Raw genomic sequence first — 25,010 nt, forward strand, 5'->3', positions numbered from 1 at the left:
AGGACTGGAGATTTGTACCGCCGTCGCGGAAACATCTAAACAACCCGGGAATAGAAGAAAATGTCAGGAAAGAAACAAGAGCAATAACTTGGGAAGAAAAACGCATAAATAAATACCTCGATAGAGATCTAAATCAAAAGAGAGATGCTGATCATTTCAATCAATCAACTTTTCAATGCAAACACCATTCCGTTGCTGTGATAAGGAATAATGTCACGTTAAATAATAAGAGGACGCACGGTGCCATAGACAGGATCATGAGTGAGAAATTTTCTGAGTTACCAAACAAGATAAATAATATTAGTGCCAAAGAACTTTCAGACGAAGCAGAAACTAGGAAATTGAACGACGAGACGACAGGCAATGCTTATCCACTGCCTAACATCACAGAGATATTGGACCCGCTGGGAAGTGCAAATTGCCTCTCCACGTTCGACTTGGCAAAGATACAAAAGCAAGACTCCACGAATTTCGTGAATGTTTCAACCATAATAGGAAAAGAGACAGCGAGTGCATCTCACTCAAAAACTTCTATAAAACCATCAGAAGGAAACTTTATCGAACTCAAAGCCAAATCATTAAATTGCAAGAAAGATCACACTATAGAGAATAAAAATATAGCTATCCATAAATCCAAAACAGAATCTATAAGCAAAAAGGTTTGTAATAAAAATTCAAAGAATAATTCCAAATCTACCAAAAATATTCCTAAACGTTCCTTACAAATAAATAATAATTTAATTACAATAAGCACTTCCAGTGAAACTATTCATCCTGAAAAGGTAGAGGAAAATAAAGGTGTTGTGAATAAAGTAAATAAAGAAGAAAAAGGGGTAACTAAGGAAAAGGATTATAAACATTTTCAAGCTGAAGAAACACAAGTTCAACGAGCTCGAAGAAATCAAAAGGGAGAAAATAGGGAATCACCAGTCGAAGATATATCTAAAAACTTGAATAAATACGCTAGCCATTGGATTATAATTGGATTAAAAATACTTTATTGGTTACTACATCTAATATTTGACGTAGGTAACATAGTAGGTAGTGCTGATCTTATGATTTCCCCAGGAAAATATAGATGGTATCACACTATACTATATACAAAATATTTTTGGGTTAACATGGCTGCGGCACTTTCAAAAATTTGTATCTTGAATGCTATTAGCAAGCAATTGGGTAATTGGATCAATGTCAGTAAACCTGCGTCTTGGCGCAAAATAAAAACTAAAATGAAGGAAAGGAACGAAATTCTCCCCGCACGAATTAGTTTCGGACATCTAGCCAAAGAACCTATTGGTGAAGTAACAATCGAAGAGAACACGGAACCAACATGCGCAGAATATCTCAAAGATCTGTTCAATAAAATTAACACTGTACGACGAATGGCAAGAGAAAATTTGATAAAGTCCAAACTAAGACCAACAATCGACGAATCAACCTTCAAGATTTTAAAACAGGAGACTCGATATATCTATTAAAAGAACCTAGTAAGGAAAATTCTCCCATCAATATATTAGACGACACAAAGTGCTAGAAATCTTGCAGAACAAAACGTCAAGATTGAAGTAAAAGGGATTCCGCGAACGGTGCACTTAAACAAGCTAAAACTAGCGCATAATCGAAATAAACAATGAATAAAGTGATTTCATTGGGCAACGTAGTGCGATAGTGTATGTTGTAGTGCTGTTCTTCGAATAATACAGATATCGAACACCTAAAAGGAAAAAGGGAAAATTATTATATGTGTTACAATTATTGCTTAAATATAAAACGTGTTATCTCAATGAACAATTAACTAGTGAAAGTGAAAGTTACCTTGTGAACAAGTGATCAACATACAAGAAAGTGTACGTGCAAGTATAGGTTATGGATCGTTGTTCGTGGAACATAATGTATGACAGCTACCTAAAATAAGTGAATAAATTAGTCTCAATTGTCTCAGTGCAAAATACGAGGTTACTAAGTGTTATAACTATATTGTGGATAAATCAAAAGGAAGTGTGACACTGTTCGTCGAATAATACAGATAGCGAAAACCTAAAAAAGAAAAAAAAAAGGAAAATTATCATGTGTACTCCAATTATTGTTTGAATATACAACGTGTTGATTCAATAAAATTAAAAGAGTGAAAGTGAAAGTTACCTTGTGAACAAGTAATCATCATACGAGAAGGTTTACGTGCAAAATAGGTTATGGATCTCTGTTTGCGAAACACCATGTACAACAGCCAGCTGAAAAATAAATGAACCAATTAACTTCAATTGCCTTAATGCAAAATACAACAGTACTAAATGTTATAACAATACTGTGGAAGCATTGCACTGTTCATCGAACAACACAGATGGCGGAAACCTGAAAAGGAAAGAAGTTTATTACAAGTGCTCCAATTACTGTTTGAATGTGAAACGAGCTAGTTCAACGAATAACTAAAACGGTGAAAGTGCAACTTACCTCATGAACAATTAATCACCATACAAGGAAGCGTACATGCATGAATTTCGCAGACTAACAAGAAGAAATAAAATAGTTGATAAAGTATAGAAAGCGGTTAGAAAATAATCAAGATAGATTAATTGAGAGTTAGTAATAAATGTAACCGGAGTAAAGGGATATTCGGTTATGTATTAATCTACGTAGTATTGTGATGTTAATTTGTAATGCACAATAGTGGTCGCACATACAATGCATTATATATATATATTAAATTAAATAAATTAAACACCACCTTTATGACCACAGATATAAGACGATTGAAGGCAGCCGTAGTAGAAGGCAGCCGTAGTACGTGGATAAGGCATATCAAAGAATCGGATGATGTTGCGGGAACGATCCAGGTAAGTGATGCAGCAACGAAAGAGTAGAATCTGAAGAATTACAGACAATGTTAATCTAACAAGTAGATTTTAATCACTAATAAAGAAACCAGTTCATATCATACACAAAATAATAGCAAATAGTAAGTACATGCAATAATAAATTAATAGGGAAAATAAGAAAGGTTAATAAACACAGGAATAGGTTAGAAATTAATCAAGATAGACTAACTAAATATTAACAACATGACTGAACTCGGTGCAAAAGAATAAAGTTACGCTACACAAAATATCTGGTAACACAATACACAAAAAACATTAACTAAATTAAACAAGACTTATATAAATGCAAGTCACGTATAATCAAAACAATGACTATCGAAATTTGATAACAATACAATCCATGCTATCACATTAAGGTAGCACACGGTATTGACACACACAATATCATGAAACACAAAACAATATTACAAAAACACTACTAAGTAAAATTATAGTGATTAACAATTAATTAACTATTTCAACGACACGCTACTGTTGACATTAAACCAACGCCATACCAAAGATACACGCGAGCGGCCATGTTGAAAAATTCGTCGCCCTCACATACAAATAATAGCCAATACAATGTAATACAGCATCATAATAGTAATGTTAGGTACTAATAAAAAAAAAACAACAACAAAAAAAAGGGGGAGAGAGTTAAGGAAAATACATATAATAAATAACAACTAACATAATCATAACATATTATATATATTATATCATATACAGAGATACAGTATTCATACAAGGAACAGGTCCGAATGAAACATATATATATAAAAAAAAAAGAAAAAAAAATATATAATATATATATATTAACTATTTTTGTATGTGTGTATAGAACTGATGGCGAATTCATCAACCATTCTCTGAACGACGGATGGAAGAACATGTAGATGTTGTCCAGACGTTTCACGAGGAATCCAGAGAGCATTTTGAATCTCTGCAGAAAATCCTTCCATGCATGTTCGTTTACAAAAATCTGACAGACATCGAAAGAATTTTTTTTTAGTCCAAGGAATAGCAATCCGTACCGTAGAACTGTAAAGCACCTGTACGCCACTCACGAAACCAAATACTTTTGCTATCCATCTGTAAACAAACAACATCTATAACTATACATATAATTTTCACTTATGTTTACCAATATATATACACACATGTTGTAAAGTAGGCAATATTTGTAACAATCATGTCCATTGATAATGCAAGTGACTCATAAAAATAAGCCGTCATATTTACCATTGCACGCACATATATATATGTCGGGTTTACATTAGAATTAGGGTTAGGGGCGTGAAACGAATCTTCGTTTGGGTTACACGTTGTCGTTATGCAATGGAGAAGACATTGACTAGTGCAAATACGACTATTATAGAACCGGACAAGTAACCGCGGTAGTTAGGTGCTCGAGAAACTAATGACAATGATCCTAGGTTCAATAACGAATCCGCGGTCGACGGGATGATAGATGAACGTACTCACAAAATCTAAGTCGGACGCGTAATATTCACTGGTCGTAAAGAGTTACTCCTTTCATCAATGAGATCGCGAGAAAGAATGTCTTTCCCGTCCCGATCATGCCACAGAGGAAAACTATAATGGGGTGTGTCTAAGGACACGAGATCATCGGATTCGTCGAAAAAAACCTTCGTTCCGAAAGAAAGGGAAATTGGCGTTGCTAATTGGTCAATCTCCATATCGGTGGTTAGAAAAAGATGCTAGCCGCCCTCGAGGGAAAGTTGCTAGTGGAAGACGCCGCTCGTTGAAAAATATGTCTCCCCTATCTTCCCGTAGTTGGGACAAAACTGTTTGTCTGTTTGAAGGACTTTAGTTAACTAAACCTTAAGATTTATAACGGGCCCTCGAGCTAGCCGAACATGTACTGCGGAGACGCATCGACATCTGGCAATCATCTTACTCGAAGAATAGGGTCTGCGTGTGGCGAGCCACAGGACAGAAACCGTTGGAATGTTTACTGTCGCGTGTCGCCACGAATATTTCTTTTAAGGAGAGCTATAGAATTACTCCATACCTTTGTTAGACAAAGCGTTCATCCCGTGACCGCGGCTACGTTCGGCGACTGACTGTCGCCTCGAGCCCAAGCTCATTATCACGACTCTCGAACAATTACAATCGGGTTGAATAACTACAATTGTTCAATTACAGCTATAGTAGACTCTAGGTTACAATGTTGCGGGATTATTCAAAATTCCAAAGGCTCCGGTGTTCTTTCATCTCCGACATATATATATATTCAAAGACAAGGTACATTTGTAATATTTATTCCTATTGACGATATATACTTATATATTTATAACAATAAAACAAATTCATTTATACTACTTACCAATACGTACGCATATATGTATATAATTATAACCCAAGTAGTATTCATAATATTTATTTTCACTGATAACATGAACGTAAAACCTAAAATAAAACAAGGTTTTAACAATAAAAAAAAGAAGAGAAAAAAAAGGGGGAAAGGAAAAATAATATAATATATATGAATATAAAAATTTTCTTTTTCTATAAAAGGTTATTCTTATTTCTGATAAACTCGAGAAATGAAAATATTATACCATGATACACTGACATAAAGATACACCACACAGAAGAAACTAATAGAGAACGCTTTAAGCTTGGCAAACTTACCGCCGGACGAATTTGCATACGCCATAACCAAAACCCAGGACACATGGATTTGATCGCAGGAGAAGCGGTCCATATAGTCAAATATATTCCGGTACAAGTAAAAGTACGACATACAACAAAATGCTACTCGGAGCTACCCGTTTGGCAAGGGAATCGCACCACACAAACTCCGCCCGGACGTGCGCCAAACGTGGCGATATTCAGCACCATCGTCGTTGACCATGAGCGGAATATATACCCAAGAGGACCTGGACGCACTACGGGACCATGTCATGTTCCCGGCAGAAAAATTGCGGTCTTAAACACATTGGCCAGAGTAAACATCCTGGGAATGATGGACGATAACACCGGTAGTCACTCAACAACCAACGACATCTACATCCGCCTTGAGCAAACTCAGTGACACCATCAGTCAAATTTCCTTTGGAAATTTGAACTCCAAGGGCGGGGGTGTCACGTCCCGCGCTCCGCACGCGCCGTGACAAGAACAAGAAAACTATTCTATACAAAACGCGCGAATAAGGATTTGAATGCACGAACGAACACACGGCGCTACGAAACTAAAGGAAGGATTAACAAAACGAGGGCGACTAATAAATCCAACCAGTATAAAATAAAATAAATAAAACCAGTTAATGGATTGAACGAGTTACGAACCAAACAAATAAACCGGGAAATAAGAATAACTACAAAAGGGGAAATAATTGAAACGCCAGAAATACATGTATATATAAATATGTTTTAATCAATCAACTTGGAGAGTTACATATAAGTATAAACATATATGCTAGACATGTAATAAACTAGTAAATATTAGAGTGCTTCCAATACTATATTAACAATTTATGAAATATAAGTATATACGAAGTCAAAAACTAATAGTCTAACGAATACATAAAACATACAATATTGTATTAAACATATATATATGTGTGCGCATTCTATCAAACAGATACATACTTAAAACTAGCCTACATTCCGGTAAAGAATTATAAAATAAGTCATGTCTCTACATAAACATATAAATAATCTATTTTCTAAACTAAAACTACTATAGAACACACAACGCAACACGTGGGACTAAGCGACAACCTGTCGATAGCCCAAACGCTCAAAACGATTAACAGCGCAACGACTTGAGGAATTGGGTACAGAAATTCTACCATCAAACACAAATATGTAAACACACATTAAACGCACAATAATCTAGAAACAAAACCTTCAATACTATGTTGTCACAATACAAGATATATATGTATATATGAAATTAAACGATTGACACATAACCTCAAATACACAACACTATATCACTAAAGAATCTAAATGAAAATCACCTTGCCAGAAATATATACATATATACGTGTGCGTGTGCGTGTTCTATCTTATTAAAAGAAATTAATATAAAATAAATAATTAACATTTCATTTCGTATGCACACTACACGGGCGAGAGAAATATACATATAAATACGTATATATATATATATGTATGTGTGAGTACATATGTTTTATATTATCGAATACTCTATAAAATAAACTACTCAAAACAATAAATAGCGCAATCGAAGAATTACAAAACATTAACCATATTGAAGTGACACACAACATAAACATATATGTATATACGTATATTCACACGAGCTATACTATTGTCACTTTAAAACAATATTAATAAATAAATGTTCTAATTGCGGTAGAATAAGGAAAAACGAGCGACAGACGAAAAATTATTTCGATATCAAACAAAACTAAAGTCCCGTTACTAAAACTTTACTGATGACATTTATGAGCAGCCATGTTGGATTTACACGCATCATGGCGACAGGAATATTAGGGATTAATGGAAAACAGGCGCGAGAAACAAATCATGAAAGCATATTGTTAACAATTTTCTTTAATAGACTCTATGAGCGACTACACTGTCAAATGCAAATGTAAAAATATATATATATATAATTAATTAAAAAGGGGGAAATATAAAATTAAATATATTTAACAAACGTAAAATAGATACATAAAAAATATATATATATATATTTCGTACATAAAAACAAAATACATCTAAAAATAATATAATAAGAAACCTCTGATGGAAATGCCTCCGCAAACATTGTCCGAACGTCGATCACCAAAGCCTAGGGGAACAACAAAAGGGGAAAAACATTAAAATCGCAAAAACAACCATAATATGCGAATATCCAAACTTACGCAAAAATAACTCAAAGAAGGAGGTCCTTGTAGTGGGAGAGCAGCGGATGTCGCGCGTGTTGCCCGAGCGAGCATCGAAGTGATAATGATGCTGCGGCCGCCAACCCTTGCACGCGCCGAAGAAACACAGATAGTTCCCACGGTACAGCACGTGGAAGATTCTCGCGGGAAGGACTAGATCAGCATGGAATGCTTCGAGCCTCCTAGACGCTAGCTCAGCAGAAGCACAGGACTGATAGGAACTAAGTCGACGTATGGAACCCGCATTCTCTCACGTACGATTTCAAGAAATCCAAACTGCAACATCCTGATTCCCACGGAAGCATACCCCCAGTGGACCACCATCCCGTGGGGATGGCATTATAAATAAGCGTAGCAACATAGAGCGTGGGCTTTAATCTTGGTTCATCATTATAGTGATCATTGCTATTGCCGTTCGCTCATTATTGCATTCAAAGATTTGTATAAGTATTTTGCGTTTCGGGGTCTTTTAGTTTTTTCGGTAAAGAAAAGAGAGTCGCGATTAAATAAAAGAAAAATTTTAAGTCCCCATTGCGGTATTAATTCAGTTAGCGAGTTATTCAATCTGTATCGAAATAGCTAAATAAAGTAAAGGTTGATAGAAAACTATATTCGAGATTAAATAATAAACCCAACAAACTTCGACGATCACCTGAGCAGCTGGAGTAATGGCACCCGACAGCACCTTCTCCTCAAGGTAAGAAAATAAATTTTTTAAAATTTCGTCTTCTCTGATAATTTCGAGAATCAAACCAGAACTTCCTATCATCAATCTCGTCTTATTTCCGTGAAGGGTTTTGAGAATAGAATCATTGTTTAACTTTAAACAAACGTAAAGATAAATTTATATAAAACAACAAAAATCTCACATCCCTATCTAATCCAGCAACACTAAAATATATATATCCAGCTAATAAAATATATATATATAATAACCTAAGCAATTTTACATTCAAATAGAAAATCTGTTCAACGAGGAAAAATATTTATTGTACCCAGCTTTAATCCTCTCCCGTGCTAGTATCCCTGCGCATAGCAGGTTAGCCGAAAAGTGGAATTCGTTTACCAGTTGCATTAGGCGTCAGTTAACGCTACCCATTAAACGTAAAAGAAAATAATAAAAATAAAATATTTTGAAATAGTCCTTAGACTATTTCTGGTGGCAGCAACTACCGTATTAATTAGAAATCTAAATCAGTATTAAATACACAATAATATCATTTCAATTTATTTCCCTTCCGATTAAATTCAAAACAAACTATAAAAAAAAAAAAAATTTTTTTTCAGTAAAATTTAACTTTAGATTTGATCGATTTAAACAAACAAATTAATACGTAACATTAGAGATATAATTTTTTTGGTGGCAGCGGTGGGATGCGCTCCACGGAGGATTAAAGTTGGTTTAAACGGTTCGATTCGCTCCACAAAGAATTAAAGTTGTTACGATTATCGATAAAATAGATACCGAAGAAATAATGTCGACTAAATTAGAATCGTTGGACAAAGACATGATCTTGATGTTATCGGAAAAACTTAAAGCATGGGATGCAAATTTTCGCGACATGAGTACAACAATGAATAAATTACAAGACGATGTGCGTTCACTGAAAATAAAAAAGGAAATCAAGACACCCGTATCATCGCCGATAATTTCCCAACCGACAATACCGATAGAAGTTAATCCCCAATCAATTAAGTTAAAAGATGACAATTGAGACAGTACCAGTGTTCGACGGGCATCGACCCTCGGTATTTCGATTTTTAAGAGCATGCGAGCGTGCACGAAACATGGTTCCTAGGTATCAAGAATCTCAGTTAGTAAAATTATTAACGAATAAGCTTCGTGGACACGCGTTTCTCGCCGTAGAAGACACAGAAGTAATAAGTTTAAACGATTTCGGGAATAAATTAAAAGATATGTTCGGTCCGGGAAAAACGGTTAACGAATATAAAGGGGAATTAGCTACAATATTTCAACGACCGGGAGAAGATATTTTGGACTACATAGAACGCGTCAAAGATCTCAGGCTGGCGATAATGAACGGGGAAAGGTACGAGTACGGCACCGTATTTCAAGATAGGATAGATCGAGACACGAGGGAAGTTTTCGTTAAGGGGCACCCAAACGAGGTGTATTTACGAGTAAAGATAGCAGGATACCAATCCTTGGACGATGCGTACCGCCAAGCCGTGAAAGCAACACAAGAATTAAAACAACTGAACAATAGAATTCGATACCAACGTCCGACACCTTCGGATAATTATAACCAAAACAACGTTCATCCACCATACAATAGTATCTATACTAGAAATAACCGCCAGGACTGGAGATTTGTACCGCCGTCGCGGAAACATCTAAACAACCCGGGAATAGAAGAAAATGTCAGGAAAGAAACAAGAGCAATAACTTGGGAAGAAAAACGCATAAATAAATACCTCGATAGAGATCTAAATCAAAAGAGAGATGCTGATCATTTCAATCAATCAACTTTTCAATGCAAACACCATTCCGTTGCTGTGATAAGGAATAATGTCACGTTAAATAATAAGAGGACGCACGGTGCCATAGACAGGATCATGAGTGAGAAATTTTCTGAGTTACCAAACAAGATAAATAATATTAGTGCCAAAGAACTTTCAGACGAAGCAGAAACTAGGAAATTGAACGACGAGACGACAGGCAATGCTTATCCACTGCCTAACATCACAGAGATATTGGACCCGCTGGGAAGTGCAAATTGCCTCTCCACGTTCGACTTGGCAAAGATACAAAAGCAAGACTCCACGAATTTCGTGAATGTTTCAACCATAATAGGAAAAGAGACAGCGAGTGCATCTCACTCAAAAACTTCTATAAAACCATCAGAAGGAAACTTTATCGAACTCAAAGCCAAATCATTAAATTGCAAGAAAGATCACACTATAGAGAATAAAAATATAGCTATCCATAAATCCAAAACAGAATCTATAAGCAAAAAGGTTTGTAATAAAAATTCAAAGAATAATTCCAAATCTACCAAAAATATTCCTAAACGTTCCTTACAAATAAATAATAATTTAATTACAATAAGCACTTCCAGTGAAACTATTCATCCTGAAAAGGTAGAGGAAAATAAAGGTGTTGTGAATAAAGTAAATAAAGAAGAAAAAGGGGTAACTAAGGAAAAGGATTATAAACATTTTCAAGCTGAAGAAACACAAGTTCAACGAGCTCGAAGAAATCAAAAGGGAGAAAATAGGGAATCACCAGTCGAAGATATATCTAAAAACTTGAATAAATACGCTAGCCATTGGATTATAATTGGATTAAAAATACTTTATTGGTTACTACATCTAATATTTGACGTAGGTAACATAGTAGGTAGTGCTGATCTTATGATTTCCCCAGGAAAATATAGATGGTATCACACTATACTATATACAAAATATTTTTGGGTTAATATGGCTGCGGCACTTTCAAAAATTTGTATCTTGAATGCTATTAGCAAGCAATTGGGTAATTGGATCAATGTCAGTAAACCTGCGTCTTGGCGCAAAATAAAAACTAAAATGAAGGAAAGGAACGAAATTCTCCCCGCACGAATTAGTTTCGGACATCTAGCCAAAGAACCTATTGGTGAAGTAACAATCGAAGAGAACACGGAACCAACATGCCCAGATTATCTCAAAGATCTGTTCAATAAAATTAACACTGTACGACGAATGGCAAGAGAAAATTTGATAAAGTCCAAACTAAGACCAACAATCGACGAATCAACCTTCAAGATTTTAAAACAGGAGACTCGATATATCTATTAAAAGAACCTAGTAAGGAAAATTCTCCCATCAATATATTAGACGAAACAAAGTGCTAGAAATCTTGCAGAACAAAACGTCAAGATTGAAGTAAAAGGGATTCCGCGAACGGTGCACTTAAACAAGCTAAAACTAGCGCATAATCGAAATAAACAATGAATAAAGTGATTTCATTGGGCAACGTAGTGCGGTAGTGTATGTTGTAGTGCTGTTCTTCGAATAATACAGATATCGAACACCTAAAAGGAAAAAGGGAAAATTATTATATGTGTTACAATTATTGCTTAAATATAAAACGTGTTATCTCAATGAACAATTAACTAGTGAAAGTGAAAGTTACCTTGTGAACAAGTGATCAACATACAAGAAAGTGTACGTGCAAGTATAGGTTATGGATCGTTGTTCGTGGAACATAATGTATGACAGCTACCTAAAATAAGTGAATAAATTAGTCTCAATTGTCTCAGTGCAAAATACGAGGTTACTAAGTGTTATAACTATATTGTGGATAAATCAAAAGGAAGTGTGACACTGTTCGTCGAATAATACAGATAGCGAAAACCTAAAAAAGAAAAAAAAAAGGAAAATTATCATGTGTACTCCAATTATTGTTTGAATATACAACGTGTTGATTCAATAAAATTAAAAGAGTGAAAGTGAAAGTTACCTTGTGAACAAGTAATCATCATACGAGAAGGTTTACGTGCAAAATAGGTTATGGATCTCTGTTTGCGAAACACCATGTACAACAGCCAGCTGAAAAATAAATGAACCAATTAACTTCAATTGCCTTAATGCAAAATACAACAGTACTAAATGTTATAACAATACTGTGGAAGCATTGCACTGTTCATCGAACAACACAGATGGCGGAAACCTGAAAAGGAAAGAAGTTTATTACAAGTGCTCCAATTACTGTTTGAATGTGAAACGAGCTAGTTCAACGAATAACTAAAACGGTGAAAGTGCAACTTACCTCATGAACAATTAATCACCATACAAGGAAGCGTACATGCATGAATTTCGCAGACTAACAAGAAGAAATAAAATAGTTGATAAAGTATAGAAAGCGGTTAGAAAATAATCAAGATAGATTAATTGAGAGTTAGTAATAAATGTAACCGGAGTAAAGGGATATTCGGTTATGTATTAATCTACGTAGTATTGTGATGTTAATTTGTAATGCACAATAGTGGTCGCACATACAATGCATTATATATATATATTAAATTAAATAAATTAAACACCACCTTTATGACCACAGATATAAGACGATTGAAGGCAGCCGTAGTAGAAGGCAGCCGTAGTACGTGGATAAGGCATATCAAAGAATCGGATGATGTTGCGGGAACGATCCAGGTAAGTGATGCAGCAACGAAAGAGTAGAATCTGAAGAATTACAGACAATGTTAATCTAACAAGTAGATTTTAATCACTAATAAAGAAACCAGTTCATATCATACACAAAATAATAGCAAATAGTAAGTACATGCAATAATAAATTAATAGGGAAAATAAGAAAGGTTAATAAACACAGGAATAGGTTAGAAATTAATCAAGATAGACTAACTAAATATTAACAACATGACTGAACTCGGTGCAAAAGAATAAAGTTACGCTACACAAAATATCTGGTAACACAATACACAAAAAACATTAACTAAATTAAACAAGACTTATATAAATGCAAGTCACGTATAATCAAAACAATGACTATCGAAATTTGATAACAATACAATCCATGCTATCACATTAAGGTAGCACACGGTATTGACACACACAATATCATGAAACACAAAACAATATTACAAAAACACTACTAAGTAAAATTATAGTGATTAACAATTAATTAACTATTTCAACGACACGCTACTGTTGACATTAAACCAACGCCATACCAAAGATACACGCGAGCGGCCATGTTGAAAAATTCGTCGCCCTCACATACAAATAATAGCCAATACAATGTAATACAGCATCATAATAGTAATGTTAGGTACTAATAAAAAAAAAACAACAACAAAAAAAAGGGGGAGAGAGTTAAGGAAAATACATATAATAAATAACAACTAACATAATCATAACATATTATATATATTATATCATATACAGAGATACAGTATTCATACAAGGAACAGGTCCGAATGAAACATATATATATAAAAAAAAAAGAAAAAAAAATATATAATATATATATATTAACTATTTTTGTATGTGTGTATAGAACTGATGGCGAATTCATCAACCATTCTCTGAACGACGGATGGAAGAACATGTAGATGTTGTCCAGACGTTTCACGAGGAATCCAGAGAGCATTTTGAATCTCTGCAGAAAATCCTTCCATGCATGTTCGTTTACAAAAATCTGACAGACATCGAAAGAATTTTTTTTTAGTCCAAGGAATAGCAATCCGTACCGTAGAACTGTAAAGCACCTGTACGCCACTCACGAAACCAAATACTTTTGCTATCCATCTGTAAACAAACAACATCTATAACTATACATATAATTTTCACTTATGTTTACCAATATATATACACACATGTTGTAAAGTAGGCAATATTTGTAACAATCATGTCCATTGATAATGCAAGTGACTCATAAAAATAAGCCGTCATATTTACCATTGCACGCACATATATATATGTCGGGTTTACATTAGAATTAGGGTTAGGGGCGTGAAACGAATCTTCGTTTGGGTTACACGTTGTCGTTATGCAATGGAGAAGACATTGACTAGTGCAAATACGACTATTATAGAACCGGACAAGTAACCGCGGTAGTTAGGTGCTCGAGAAACTAATGACAATGATCCTAGGTTCAATAACGAATCCGCGGTCGACGGGATGATAGATGAACGTACTCACAAAATCTAAGTCGGACGCGTAATATTCACTGGTCGTAAAGAGTTACTCCTTTCATCAATGAGATCGCGAGAAAGAATGTCTTTCCCGTCCCGATCATGCCACAGAGGAAAACTATAATGGGGTGTGTCTAAGGACACGAGATCATCGGATTCGTCGAAAAAAACCTTCGTTCCGAAAGAAAGGGAAATTGGCGTTGCTAATTGGTCAATCTCCATATCGGTGGTTAGAAAAAGATGCTAGCCGCCCTCGAGGGAAAGTTGCTAGTGGAAGACGCCGCTCGTTGAAAAATATGTCTCCCCTATCTTCCCGTAGTTGGGACAAAACTGTTTGTCTGTTTGAAGGACTTTAGTTAACTAAACCTTAAGATTTATAACGGGCCCTCGAGCTAGCCGAACATGTACTGCGGAGACGCATCGACATCTGGCAATCATCTTACTCGAAGAATAGGGTCTGCGTGTGGCGAGCCACAGGACAGAAACCGTTGGAATGTTTACTGTCGCGTGTCGCCACGAATATTTCTTTTAAGGAGAGCTATAGAATTACTCCATACCTTTGTTAGACAAAGCGTTCATCCCGTGACCGCGGCTACGTTCGGCGACTGACTGTCGCCTCGAGCCCAAGCTCATTATCACGACTCTCGAACAATTACAATCGGGTTGAATAACTACAATTGTTCAATTACAGCTATAGTAGACTCTAGGTTACAATGTTGCGGGATTATTCAAAATTCCAAAGGCTCCGGTGTTCTTTCATCTCCGACATATATATATATTCAAAGACAAGGTACATTTGTAATATTTATTCCTATTGACGATATATACTTATATATTTATAACAATAAAACAAATTCATTTATACTACTTACCAATACGTACGCATATATGTATATAATTATAACCCAAGTAGTATTCATAATATTTATTTTCACTGATAACATGAACGTAAAACCTAAAATAAAACAAGGTTTTAACAATAAAAAAAAGAAGAGAAAAAAAAGGGGGAAAGGAAAAATAATATAATATATATGAATATAAAAATTTTCTTTTTCTATAAAAGGTTATTCTTATTTCTGATAAACTCGAGAAATGAAAATATTATACCATGATACACTGACATAAAGATACACCACACAGAAGAAACTAATAGAGAACGCTTTAAGCTTGGCAAACTTACCGCCGGACGAATTTGCATACGCCATAACCAAAACCCAGGACACATGGATTTGATCGCAGGAGAAGCGGTCCATATAGTCAAATATATTCCGGTACAAGTAAAAGTACGACATACAACAAAATGCTACTCGGAGCTACCCGTTTGGCAAGGGAATCGCACCACACAAACTCCGCCCGGACGTGCGCCAAACGTGGCGATATTCAGCACCATCGTCGTTGACCATGAGCGGAATATATACCCAAGAGGACCTGGACGCACTACGGGACCATGTCATGTTCCCGGCAGAAAAATTGCGGTCTTAAACACATTGGCCAGAGTAAACATCCTGGGAATGATGGACGATAACACCGGTAGTCACTCAACAACCAACGACATCTACATCCGCCTTGAGCAAACTCAGTGACACCATCAGTCAAATTTCCTTTGGAAATTTGAACTCCAAGGGCGGGGGTGTCACGTCCCGCGCTCCGCACGCGCCGTGACAAGAACAAGAAAACTATTCTATACAAAACGCGCGAATAAGGATTTGAATGCACGAACGAACACACGGCGCTACGAAACTAAAGGAAGGATTAACAAAACGAGGGCGACTAATAAATCCAACCAGTATAAAATAAAATAAATAAAACCAGTTAATGGATTGAACGAGTTACGAACCAAACAAATAAACCGGGAAATAAGAATAACTACAAAAGGGGAAATAATTGAAACGCCAGAAATACATGTATATATAAATATGTTTTAATCAATCAACTTGGAGAGTTACATATAAGTATAAACATATATGCTAGACATGTAATAAACTAGTAAATATTAGAGTGCTTCCAATACTATATTAACAATTTATGAAATATAAGTATATACGAAGTCAAAAACTAATAGTCTAACGAATACATAAAACATACAATATTGTATTAAACATATATATATGTGTGCGCATTCTATCAAACAGATACATACTTAAAACTAGCCTACATTCCGGTAAAGAATTATAAAATAAGTCATGTCTCTACATAAACATATAAATAATCTATTTTCTAAACTAAAACTACTATAGAACACACAACGCAACACGTGGGACTAAGCGACAACCTGTCGATAGCCCAAACGCTCAAAACGATTAACAGCGCAACGACTTGAGGAATTGGGTACAGAAATTCTACCATCAAACACAAATATGTAAACACACATTAAACGCACAATAATCTAGAAACAAAACCTTCAATACTATGTTGTCACAATACAAGATATATATGTATATATGAAATTAAACGATTGACACATAACCTCAAATACACAACACTATATCACTAAAGAATCTAAATGAAAATCACCTTGCCAGAAATATATACATATATACGTGTGCGTGTGCGTGTTCTATCTTATTAAAAGAAATTAATATAAAATAAATAATTAACATTTCATTTCGTATGCACACTACACGGGCGAGAGAAATATACATATAAATACGTATATATATATATATGTATGTGTGAGTACATATGTTTTATATTATCGAATACTCTATAAAATAAACTACTCAAAACAATAAATAGCGCAATCGAAGAATTACAAAACATTAACCATATTGAAGTGACACACAACATAAACATATATGTATATACGTATATTCACACGAGCTATACTATTGTCACTTTAAAACAATATTAATAAATAAATGTTCTAATTGCGGTAGAATAAGGAAAAACGAGCGACAGACGAAAAATTATTTCGATATCAAACAAAACTAAAGTCCCGTTACTAAAACTTTACTGATGACATTTATGAGCAGCCATGTTGGATTTACACGCATCATGGCGACAGGAATATTAGGGATTAATGGAAAACAGGCGCGAGAAACAAATCATGAAAGCATATTGTTAACAATTTTCTTTAATAGACTCTATGAGCGACTACACTGTCAAATGCAAATGTAAAAATATATATATATATAATTAATTAAAAAGGGGGAAATATAAAATTAAATATATTTAACAAACGTAAAATAGATACATAAAAAATATATATATATATATTTCGTACATAAAAACAAAATACATCTAAAAATAATATAATAAGAAACCTCTGATGGAAATGCCTCCGCAAACATTGTCCGAACGTCGATCACCAAAGCCTAGGGGAACAACAAAAGGGGAAAAACATTAAAATCGCAAAAACAACCATAATATGCGAATATCCAAACTTACGCAAAAATAACTCAAAGAAGGAGGTCCTTGTAGTGGGAGAGCAGCGGATGTCGCGCGTGTTGCCCGAGCGAGCATCGAAGTGATAATGATGCTGCGGCCGCCAACCCTTGCACGCGCCGAAGAAACACAGATAGTTCCCACGGTACAGCACGTGGAAGATTCTCGCGGGAAGGACTAGATCAGCATGGAATGCTTCGAGCCTCCTAGACGCTAGCTCAGCAGAAGCACAGGACTGATAGGAACTAAGTCGACGTATGGAACCCGCATTCTCTCACGTACGATTTCAAGAAATCCAAACTGCAACATCCTGATTCCCACGGAAGCATACCCCCAGTGGACCACCATCCCGTGGGGATGGCATTATAAATAAGCGTAGCAACATAGAGCGTGGGCTTTAATCTTGGTTCATCATTATAGTGATCATTGCTATTGCCGTTCGCTCATTATTGCATTCAAAGATTTGTATAAGTATTTTGCGTTTCGGGGTCTTTTAGTTTTTTCGGTAAAGAAAAGAGAGTCGCGATTAAATAAAAGAAAAATTTTAAGTCCCCATTGCGGTATTAATTCAGTTAGCGAGTTATTCAATCTGTATCGAAATAGCTAAATAAAGTAAAGGTTGATAGAAAACTATATTCGAGATTAAATAATAAACCCAACAAACTTCGACGATCACCTGAGCAGCTGGAGTAATGGCACCCGACAGCACCTTCTCCTCAAGGTAAGAAAATAAATTTTTTAAAATTTCGTCTTCTCTGATAATTTCGAGAATCAAACCAGAACTTCCTATCATCAATCTCGTCTTATTTCCGTGAAGGGTTTTGAGAATAGAATCATTGTTTAACTTTAAACAAACGTAAAGATAAATTTATATAAAACAACAAAAATCTCACATCCCTATCTAATCCAGCAACACTAAAATATATATATCCAGCTAATAAAATATATATATATAATAACCTAAGCAATTTTACATTCAAATAGAAAATCTGTTCAACGAGGAAAAATATTTATTGTACCCAGCTTTAATCCTCTCCCGTGCTAGTATCCCTGCGCATAGCAGGTTAGCCGAAAAGTGGAATTCGTTTACCAGTTGCATTAGGCGTCAGTTAACGCTACCCATTAAACGTAAAAGAAAATAATAAAAATAAAATATTTTGAAATAGTCCTTAGACTATTTCTGGTGGCAGCAACTACCGTATTAATTAGAAATCTAAATCAGTATTAAATACACAATAATATCATTTCAATTTATTTCCCTTCCGATTAAATTCAAAACAAACTATAAAAAAAAAAAAAATTTTTTTTCAGTAAAATTTAACTTTAGATTTGATCGATTTAAACAAACAAATTAATACGTAACATTAGAGATATAATTTTTTTGGTGGCAGCGGTGGGATGCGCTCCACGGAGGATTAAAGTTGGTTTAAACGGTTCGATTCGCTCCACAAAGAATTAAAGTTGTTACGATTATCGATAAAATAGATACCGAAGAAATAATGTCGACTAAATTAGAATCGTTGGACAAAGACATGATCTTGATGTTATCGGAAAAACTTAAAGCATGGGATGCAAATTTTCGCGACATGAGTACAACAATGAATAAATTACAAGACGATGTGCGTTCACTGAAAATAAAAAAGGAAATCAAGACACCCGTATCATCGCCGATAATTTCCCAACCGACAATACCGATAGAAGTTAATCCCCAATCAATTAAGTTAAAAGATGACAATTGAGACAGTACCAGTGTTCGACGGGCATCGACCCTCGGTATTTCGATTTTTAAGAGCATGCGAGCGGGCACGAAACATGGTTCCTAGGTATCAAGAATCTCAGTTAGTAAAATTATTAACGAATAAGCTTCGTGGACACGCGTTTCTCGCCGTAGAAGACACAGAAGTAATAAGTTTAAACGATTTCGGGAATAAATTAAAAGATATGTTCGGTCCGGGAAAAACGGTTAACGAATATAAAGGGGAATTAGCTACAATATTTCAACGACCGGGAGAAGATATTTTGGACTACATAGAACGCGTCAAAGATCTCAGGCTGGCGATAATGAACGGGGAAAGGTACGAGTACGGCACCGTATTTCAAGATAGGATAGATCGAGACACGAGGGAAGTTTTCGTTAAGGGGCACCCAAACGAGGTGTATTTACGAGTAAAGATAGCAGGATACCAATCCTTGGACGATGCGTACCGCCAAGCCGTGAAAGCAACACAAGAATTAAAACAACTGAACAATAGAATTCGATACCAACGTCCGACACCTTCGGATAATTATAACCAAAACAACGTTCATCCACCATACAATAGTATCTATACTAGAAATAACCGCCAGGACTGGAGATTTGTACCGCCGTCGCGGAAACATCTAAACAACCCGGGAATAGAAGAAAATGTCAGGAAAGAAACAAGAGCAATAACTTGGGAAGAAAAACGCATAAATAAATACCTCGATAGAGATCTAAATCAAAAGAGAGATGCTGATCATTTCAATCAATCAACTTTTCAATGCAAACACCATTCCGTTGCTGTGATAAGGAATAATGTCACGTTAAATAATAAGAGGACGCACGGTGCCATAGACAGGATCATGAGTGAGAAATTTTCTGAGTTACCAAACAAGATAAATAATATTAGTGCCAAAGAACTTTCAGACGAAGCAGAAACTAGGAAATTGAACGACGAGACGACAGGCAATGCTTATCCACTGCCTAACATCACAGAGATATTGGACCCGCTGGGAAGTGCAAATTGCCTCTCCACGTTCGACTTGGCAAAGATACAAAAGCAAGACTCCACGAATTTCGTGAATGTTTCAACCATAATAGGAAAAGAGACAGCGAGTGCATCTCACTCAAAAACTTCTATAAAACCATCAGAAGGAAACTTTATCGAACTCAAAGCCAAATCATTAAATTGCAAGAAAGATCACACTATAGAGAATAAAAATATAGCTATCCATAAATCCAAAACAGAATCTATAAGCAAAAAGGTTTGTAATAAAAATTCAAAGAATAATTCCAAATCTACCAAAAATATTCCTAAACGTTCCTTACAAATAAATAATAATTTAATTACAATAAGCACTTCCAGTGAAACTATTCATCCTGAAAAGGTAGAGGAAAATAAAGGTGTTGTGAATAAAGTAAATAAAGAAGAAAAAGGGGTAACTAAGGAAAAGGATTATAAACATTTTCAAGCTGAAGAAACACAAGTTCAACGAGCTCGAAGAAATCAAAAGGGAGAAAATAGGGAATCACCAGTCGAAGATATATCTAAAAACTTGAATAAATACGCTAGCCATTGGATTATAATTGGATTAAAAATACTTTATTGGTTACTACATCTAATATTTGACGTAGGTAACATAGTAGGTAGTGCTGATCTTATGATTTCCCCAGGAAAATATAGATGGTATCACACTATACTATATACAAAATATTTTTGGGTTAACATGGCTGCGGCACTTTCAAAAATTTGTATCTTGAATGCTATTAGCAAGCAATTGGGTAATTGGATCAATGTCAGTAAACCTGCGTCTTGGCGCAAAATAAAAACTAAAATGAAGGAAAGGAACGAAATTCTCCCCGCACGAATTAGTTTCGGACATCTAGCCAAAGAACCTATTGGTGAAGTAACAATCGAAGAGAACACGGAACCAACATGCGCAGAATATCTCAAAGATCTGTTCAATAAAATTAACACTGTACGACGAATGGCAAGAGAAAATTTGATAAAGTCCAAACTAAGACCAACAATCGACGAATCAACCTTCAAGATTTTAAAACAGGAGACTCGATATATCTATTAAAAGAACCTAGTAAGGAAAATTCTCCCATCAATATATTAGACGACACAAAGTGCTAGAAATCTTGCAGAACAAAACGTCAAGATTGAAGTAAAAGGGATTCCGCGAACGGTGCACTTAAACAAGCTAAAACTAGCGCATAATCGAAATAAACAATGAATAAAGTGATTTCATTGGGCAACGTAGTGCGATAGTGTATGTTGTAGTGCTGTTCTTCGAATAATACAGATATCGAACACCTAAAAGGAAAAAGGGAAAATTATTATATGTGTTACAATTATTGCTTAAATATAAAACGTGTTATCTCAATGAACAATTAACTAGTGAAAGTGAAAGTTACCTTGTGAACAAGTGATCAACATACAAGAAAGTGTACGTGCAAGTATAGGTTATGGATCGTTGTTCGTGGAACATAATGTATGACAGCTACCTAAAATAAGTGAATAAATTAGTCTCAATTGTCTCAGTGCAAAATACGAGGTTACTAAGTGTTATAACTATATTGTGGATAAATCAAAAGGAAGTGTGACACTGTTCGTCGAATAATACAGATAGCGAAAACCTAAAAAAGAAAAAAAAAGGAAAATTATCATGTGTACTCCAATTATTGTTTGAATATACAACGTGTTGATTCAATAAAATTAAAAGAGTGAAAGTGAAAGTTACCTTGTGAACAAGTAATCATCATACGAGAAGGTTTACGTGCAAAATAGGTTATGGATCTCTGTTTGCGAAACACCATGTACAACAGCCAGCTGAAAAATAAATGAACCAATTAACTTCAATTGCCTTAATGCAAAATACAACAGTACTAAATGTTATAACAATACTGTGGAAGCATTGCACTGTTCATCGAACAACACAGATGGCGGAAACCTGAAAAGAAAAGAAGTTTATTACAAGTGCTCCAATTACTGTTTGAATGTGAAACGAGCTAGTTCAACGAATAACTAAAACGGTGAAAGTGCAACTTACCTCATGAACAATTAATCACCATACAAGGAAGCGTACATGCATGAATTTCGCAGACTAACAAGAAGAAATAAAATAGTTGATAAAGTATAGAAAGCGGTTAGAAAATAATCAAGATAGATTAATTGAGAGTTAGTAATAAATGTAACCGGAGTAAAGGGATATTCGGTTATGTATTAATCTACGTAGTATTGTGATGTTAATTTGTAATGCACAATAGTGGTCGCACATACAATGCATTATATATATATATTAAATTAAATAAATTAAACACCACCTTTATGACCACAGATATAAGACGATTGAAGGCAGCCGTAGTAGAAGGCAGCCGTAGTAAGTGGATAAGGCATATCAAAGAATCGGATGATGTTGCGGGAACGATCCAGGTAAGTGATGCAGCAACGAAAGAGTAGAATCTGAAGAATTACAGACAATGTTAATCTAACAAGTAGATTTTAATCACTAATAAAGAAACCAATTCATATCATACACAAAATAATAGCAAATAGTAAGTACATGCAATAATAAATTAATAGGGAAAATAAGAAAGATTAATAAACACAGGAATAGGTTAGAAATTAATCAAGATAGACTAACTAAATATTAACAACATGACTGAACTCGGTGCAAAAGAATAAAGTTACGCTACACAAAATATCTGGTAACACAATACACAAAAAACATTAACTAAATTGAACAAGACTTATATAAATGCAAGTCACGTATAATCAAAACAATGACTATCGAAATTCGATAACAATACAATCCATGCTATCACATTAAGGTAGCACACGGTATTGACACACACAATATCATGAAACACAAAACAATATTACAAAAACACTACTAAGTAAAATTATAGTGATTAACAATTAATTAACTATTTCAACGACACGCTACTGTTGACATTAAACCAACGCCATACCAAAGATACACGCGAGCGGCCATGTTGAAAAATTCGTCGCCCTCACATACAAATAATAGCCAATACAATGTAATACAGCATCATAATAGTAATGTTAGGTACTAATAAAAAAAAAAACAACAACAAAAAAAGGGGGGAGAGAGTTAAGGAAAATACATATAATAAATAACAACTAACATAATCATAACATATTATATATATTATATTATATACAGAGATACAGTATTCATACAAGGAACAGGTCCGAATGAAACATATATATATAAAAAAAGAAAAAGAAAAAAAAATATATAATATATATATATTAACTATTTTTGTATGTGTGTATAGAACTGATGGCGAATTCATCAACCATTCTCTGAACGACGGATGGAAGAACATGTAGATGTTGTCCAGACGTTTCACGAGGAATCCAGAGAGCATTTTGAATCTCTGCAGAAAATCCTGCCATGCATGTTCGTTTACAAAAATCTGACAGACATCGAAAGAATTTTTTTTTTAGTCCAAGGAATAGCAATCCGTACCGTAGAACTGTAAAGCACCTGTACGCCACTCATGAAACCAAATACTTTTGCTATCCATCTGTAAACAAACAACATCTATAACCATACATATAATTTTCACTTATGTTTACCAATATATATACACGCATGTTGTAAAGTAGGCAATATTTATAACAATCATGTCCATTGATAATGCAAGTGACTCATAAAAATAAGCCGTCATATTTACCATTGCACGCACATATATATATATATATATATTCAAAGACAAGGTACATTTGTAATATTTATTCCTATTGACGATATATACTTATATATTTATAACAATAAAACAAATTCATTTATACTACTTACCAATACGTACGCATATATGTATATAATTATAACCCAAGTAGTATTCATAATATTTATTTTCACTGATAACATGAACGTAAAACCTAAAATAAAACAAGGTTTTAACAATAAAAAAAAGAAGAGAAAAAAAAAGGGAGAAAGGAAAAATAATATAATATATATGTCGGAGATGAAAGAACACCGGAGCCTTTGGAATTTTGCATAATCCCGCAACATTGTAACCTAGAGTCTACTATAGCTGTAATTGAACAATTGTAGTTATTCAACCCGATTGTAATTGTTCGAGAGTCGTGATAGTGAGCTTGGGCTCGAGGCGACAGTCAGTCGCCGAACGTAGCCGCGGTCACGGGATGAACGTTTTGCCTAACAAGGTATGGAGTAATTCTATAGCTCTCCTTAAAAGAAATATTCGGGGCGACACGAGACAATAAACATTCCAACGGTTTCTGTCCCGTGGCTCGCCACGTGCAGACCCTATTCTTCGAGTAAGATGATTGCCAGATGTCGATGCGTCTCCACAGGACATGTTCGGCTAGCCCGAGAGCCCGTTATAAATCTTAAGGTTTAGTTAACTAAAGTCCTTCAAACAGACAAACAGTCTTTGTCCCAACTACGGGAAGATAGGGGAGACATATTTTTCAACTAGTGGCGTC

General features: G+C 34.9%; 1 protein-coding gene across 10 annotated transcripts; it reads right to left on the reverse strand.

Moving 5' to 3' along the window:
- Window positions 1–975: 975 nt before the first annotated feature.
- Window positions 976–24,450, reverse strand: LOC143303302 (uncharacterized). Of its 10 annotated transcripts, XM_076622542.1 has the most exons (12): window positions 23,225–23,406; window positions 22,853–22,991; window positions 12,790–12,928; window positions 12,371–12,416; window positions 12,207–12,295; window positions 11,880–11,969; window positions 5,517–11,778; window positions 5,209–5,291; window positions 3,330–3,950; window positions 2,726–2,864; window positions 2,143–2,505; window positions 976–1,905 (listed from the first exon to the last, which is right to left on the reverse strand). In XM_076622542.1, the coding sequence occupies exons 1-6, from the start codon at window positions 23,257–23,259 to the stop codon at window positions 11,929–11,931; spliced, it is 489 nt and encodes a 162-aa protein (XP_076478657.1). In that variant the 5' UTR covers window positions 23,260–23,406; the 3' UTR covers window positions 976–1,905; window positions 2,143–2,505; window positions 2,726–2,864; window positions 3,330–3,950; window positions 5,209–5,291; window positions 5,517–11,778; window positions 11,880–11,928. The 10 variants fall into 10 exon arrangements, 5 of the variants coding, with proteins under 5 accessions (XP_076478657.1, XP_076478656.1, XP_076478655.1 ...); XM_076622541.1 differs by having other exon boundaries at window positions 2,143–2,231; window positions 5,517–12,101; window positions 23,225–23,405; XM_076622540.1 differs by having other exon boundaries at window positions 2,143–2,352; window positions 5,517–12,101; window positions 23,225–23,405.
- Window positions 24,451–25,010: the final 560 nt, after the last annotated feature.

The sequence above is a fragment of the Bombus vancouverensis genome, chromosome 11 (genome assembly GCF_051014615.1).
Source record: "Bombus vancouverensis nearcticus chromosome 11, iyBomVanc1_principal, whole genome shotgun sequence".
NCBI classification, from domain to species: domain Eukaryota; kingdom Metazoa; phylum Arthropoda; class Insecta; order Hymenoptera; family Apidae; genus Bombus; species Bombus vancouverensis.

What these genes read in the sequence shown, in the direction of transcription:
- LOC143303302 (XM_076622541.1), bottom strand. Translation starts at nt 23,259, where the DNA reads ATGTTTTTTGTGTATTGTGTTACCAGATATTTTGT. An exon ending in TGTGTTACCAGATATTTTGT is followed by an intron (nt 22,992 to 23,224) that starts GTAGCGTAACTT and finishes GTAATTCTTCAG; the next exon opens with ATTCTACTCTTTCGTTGCTG. An exon ending in GATGATTACTTGTTCACAAG is followed by an intron (nt 12,102 to 12,206) that starts GTAACTTTCACT and finishes TTTCTTTTTTAG; the next exon opens with GTTTTCGCTATCTGTATTAT.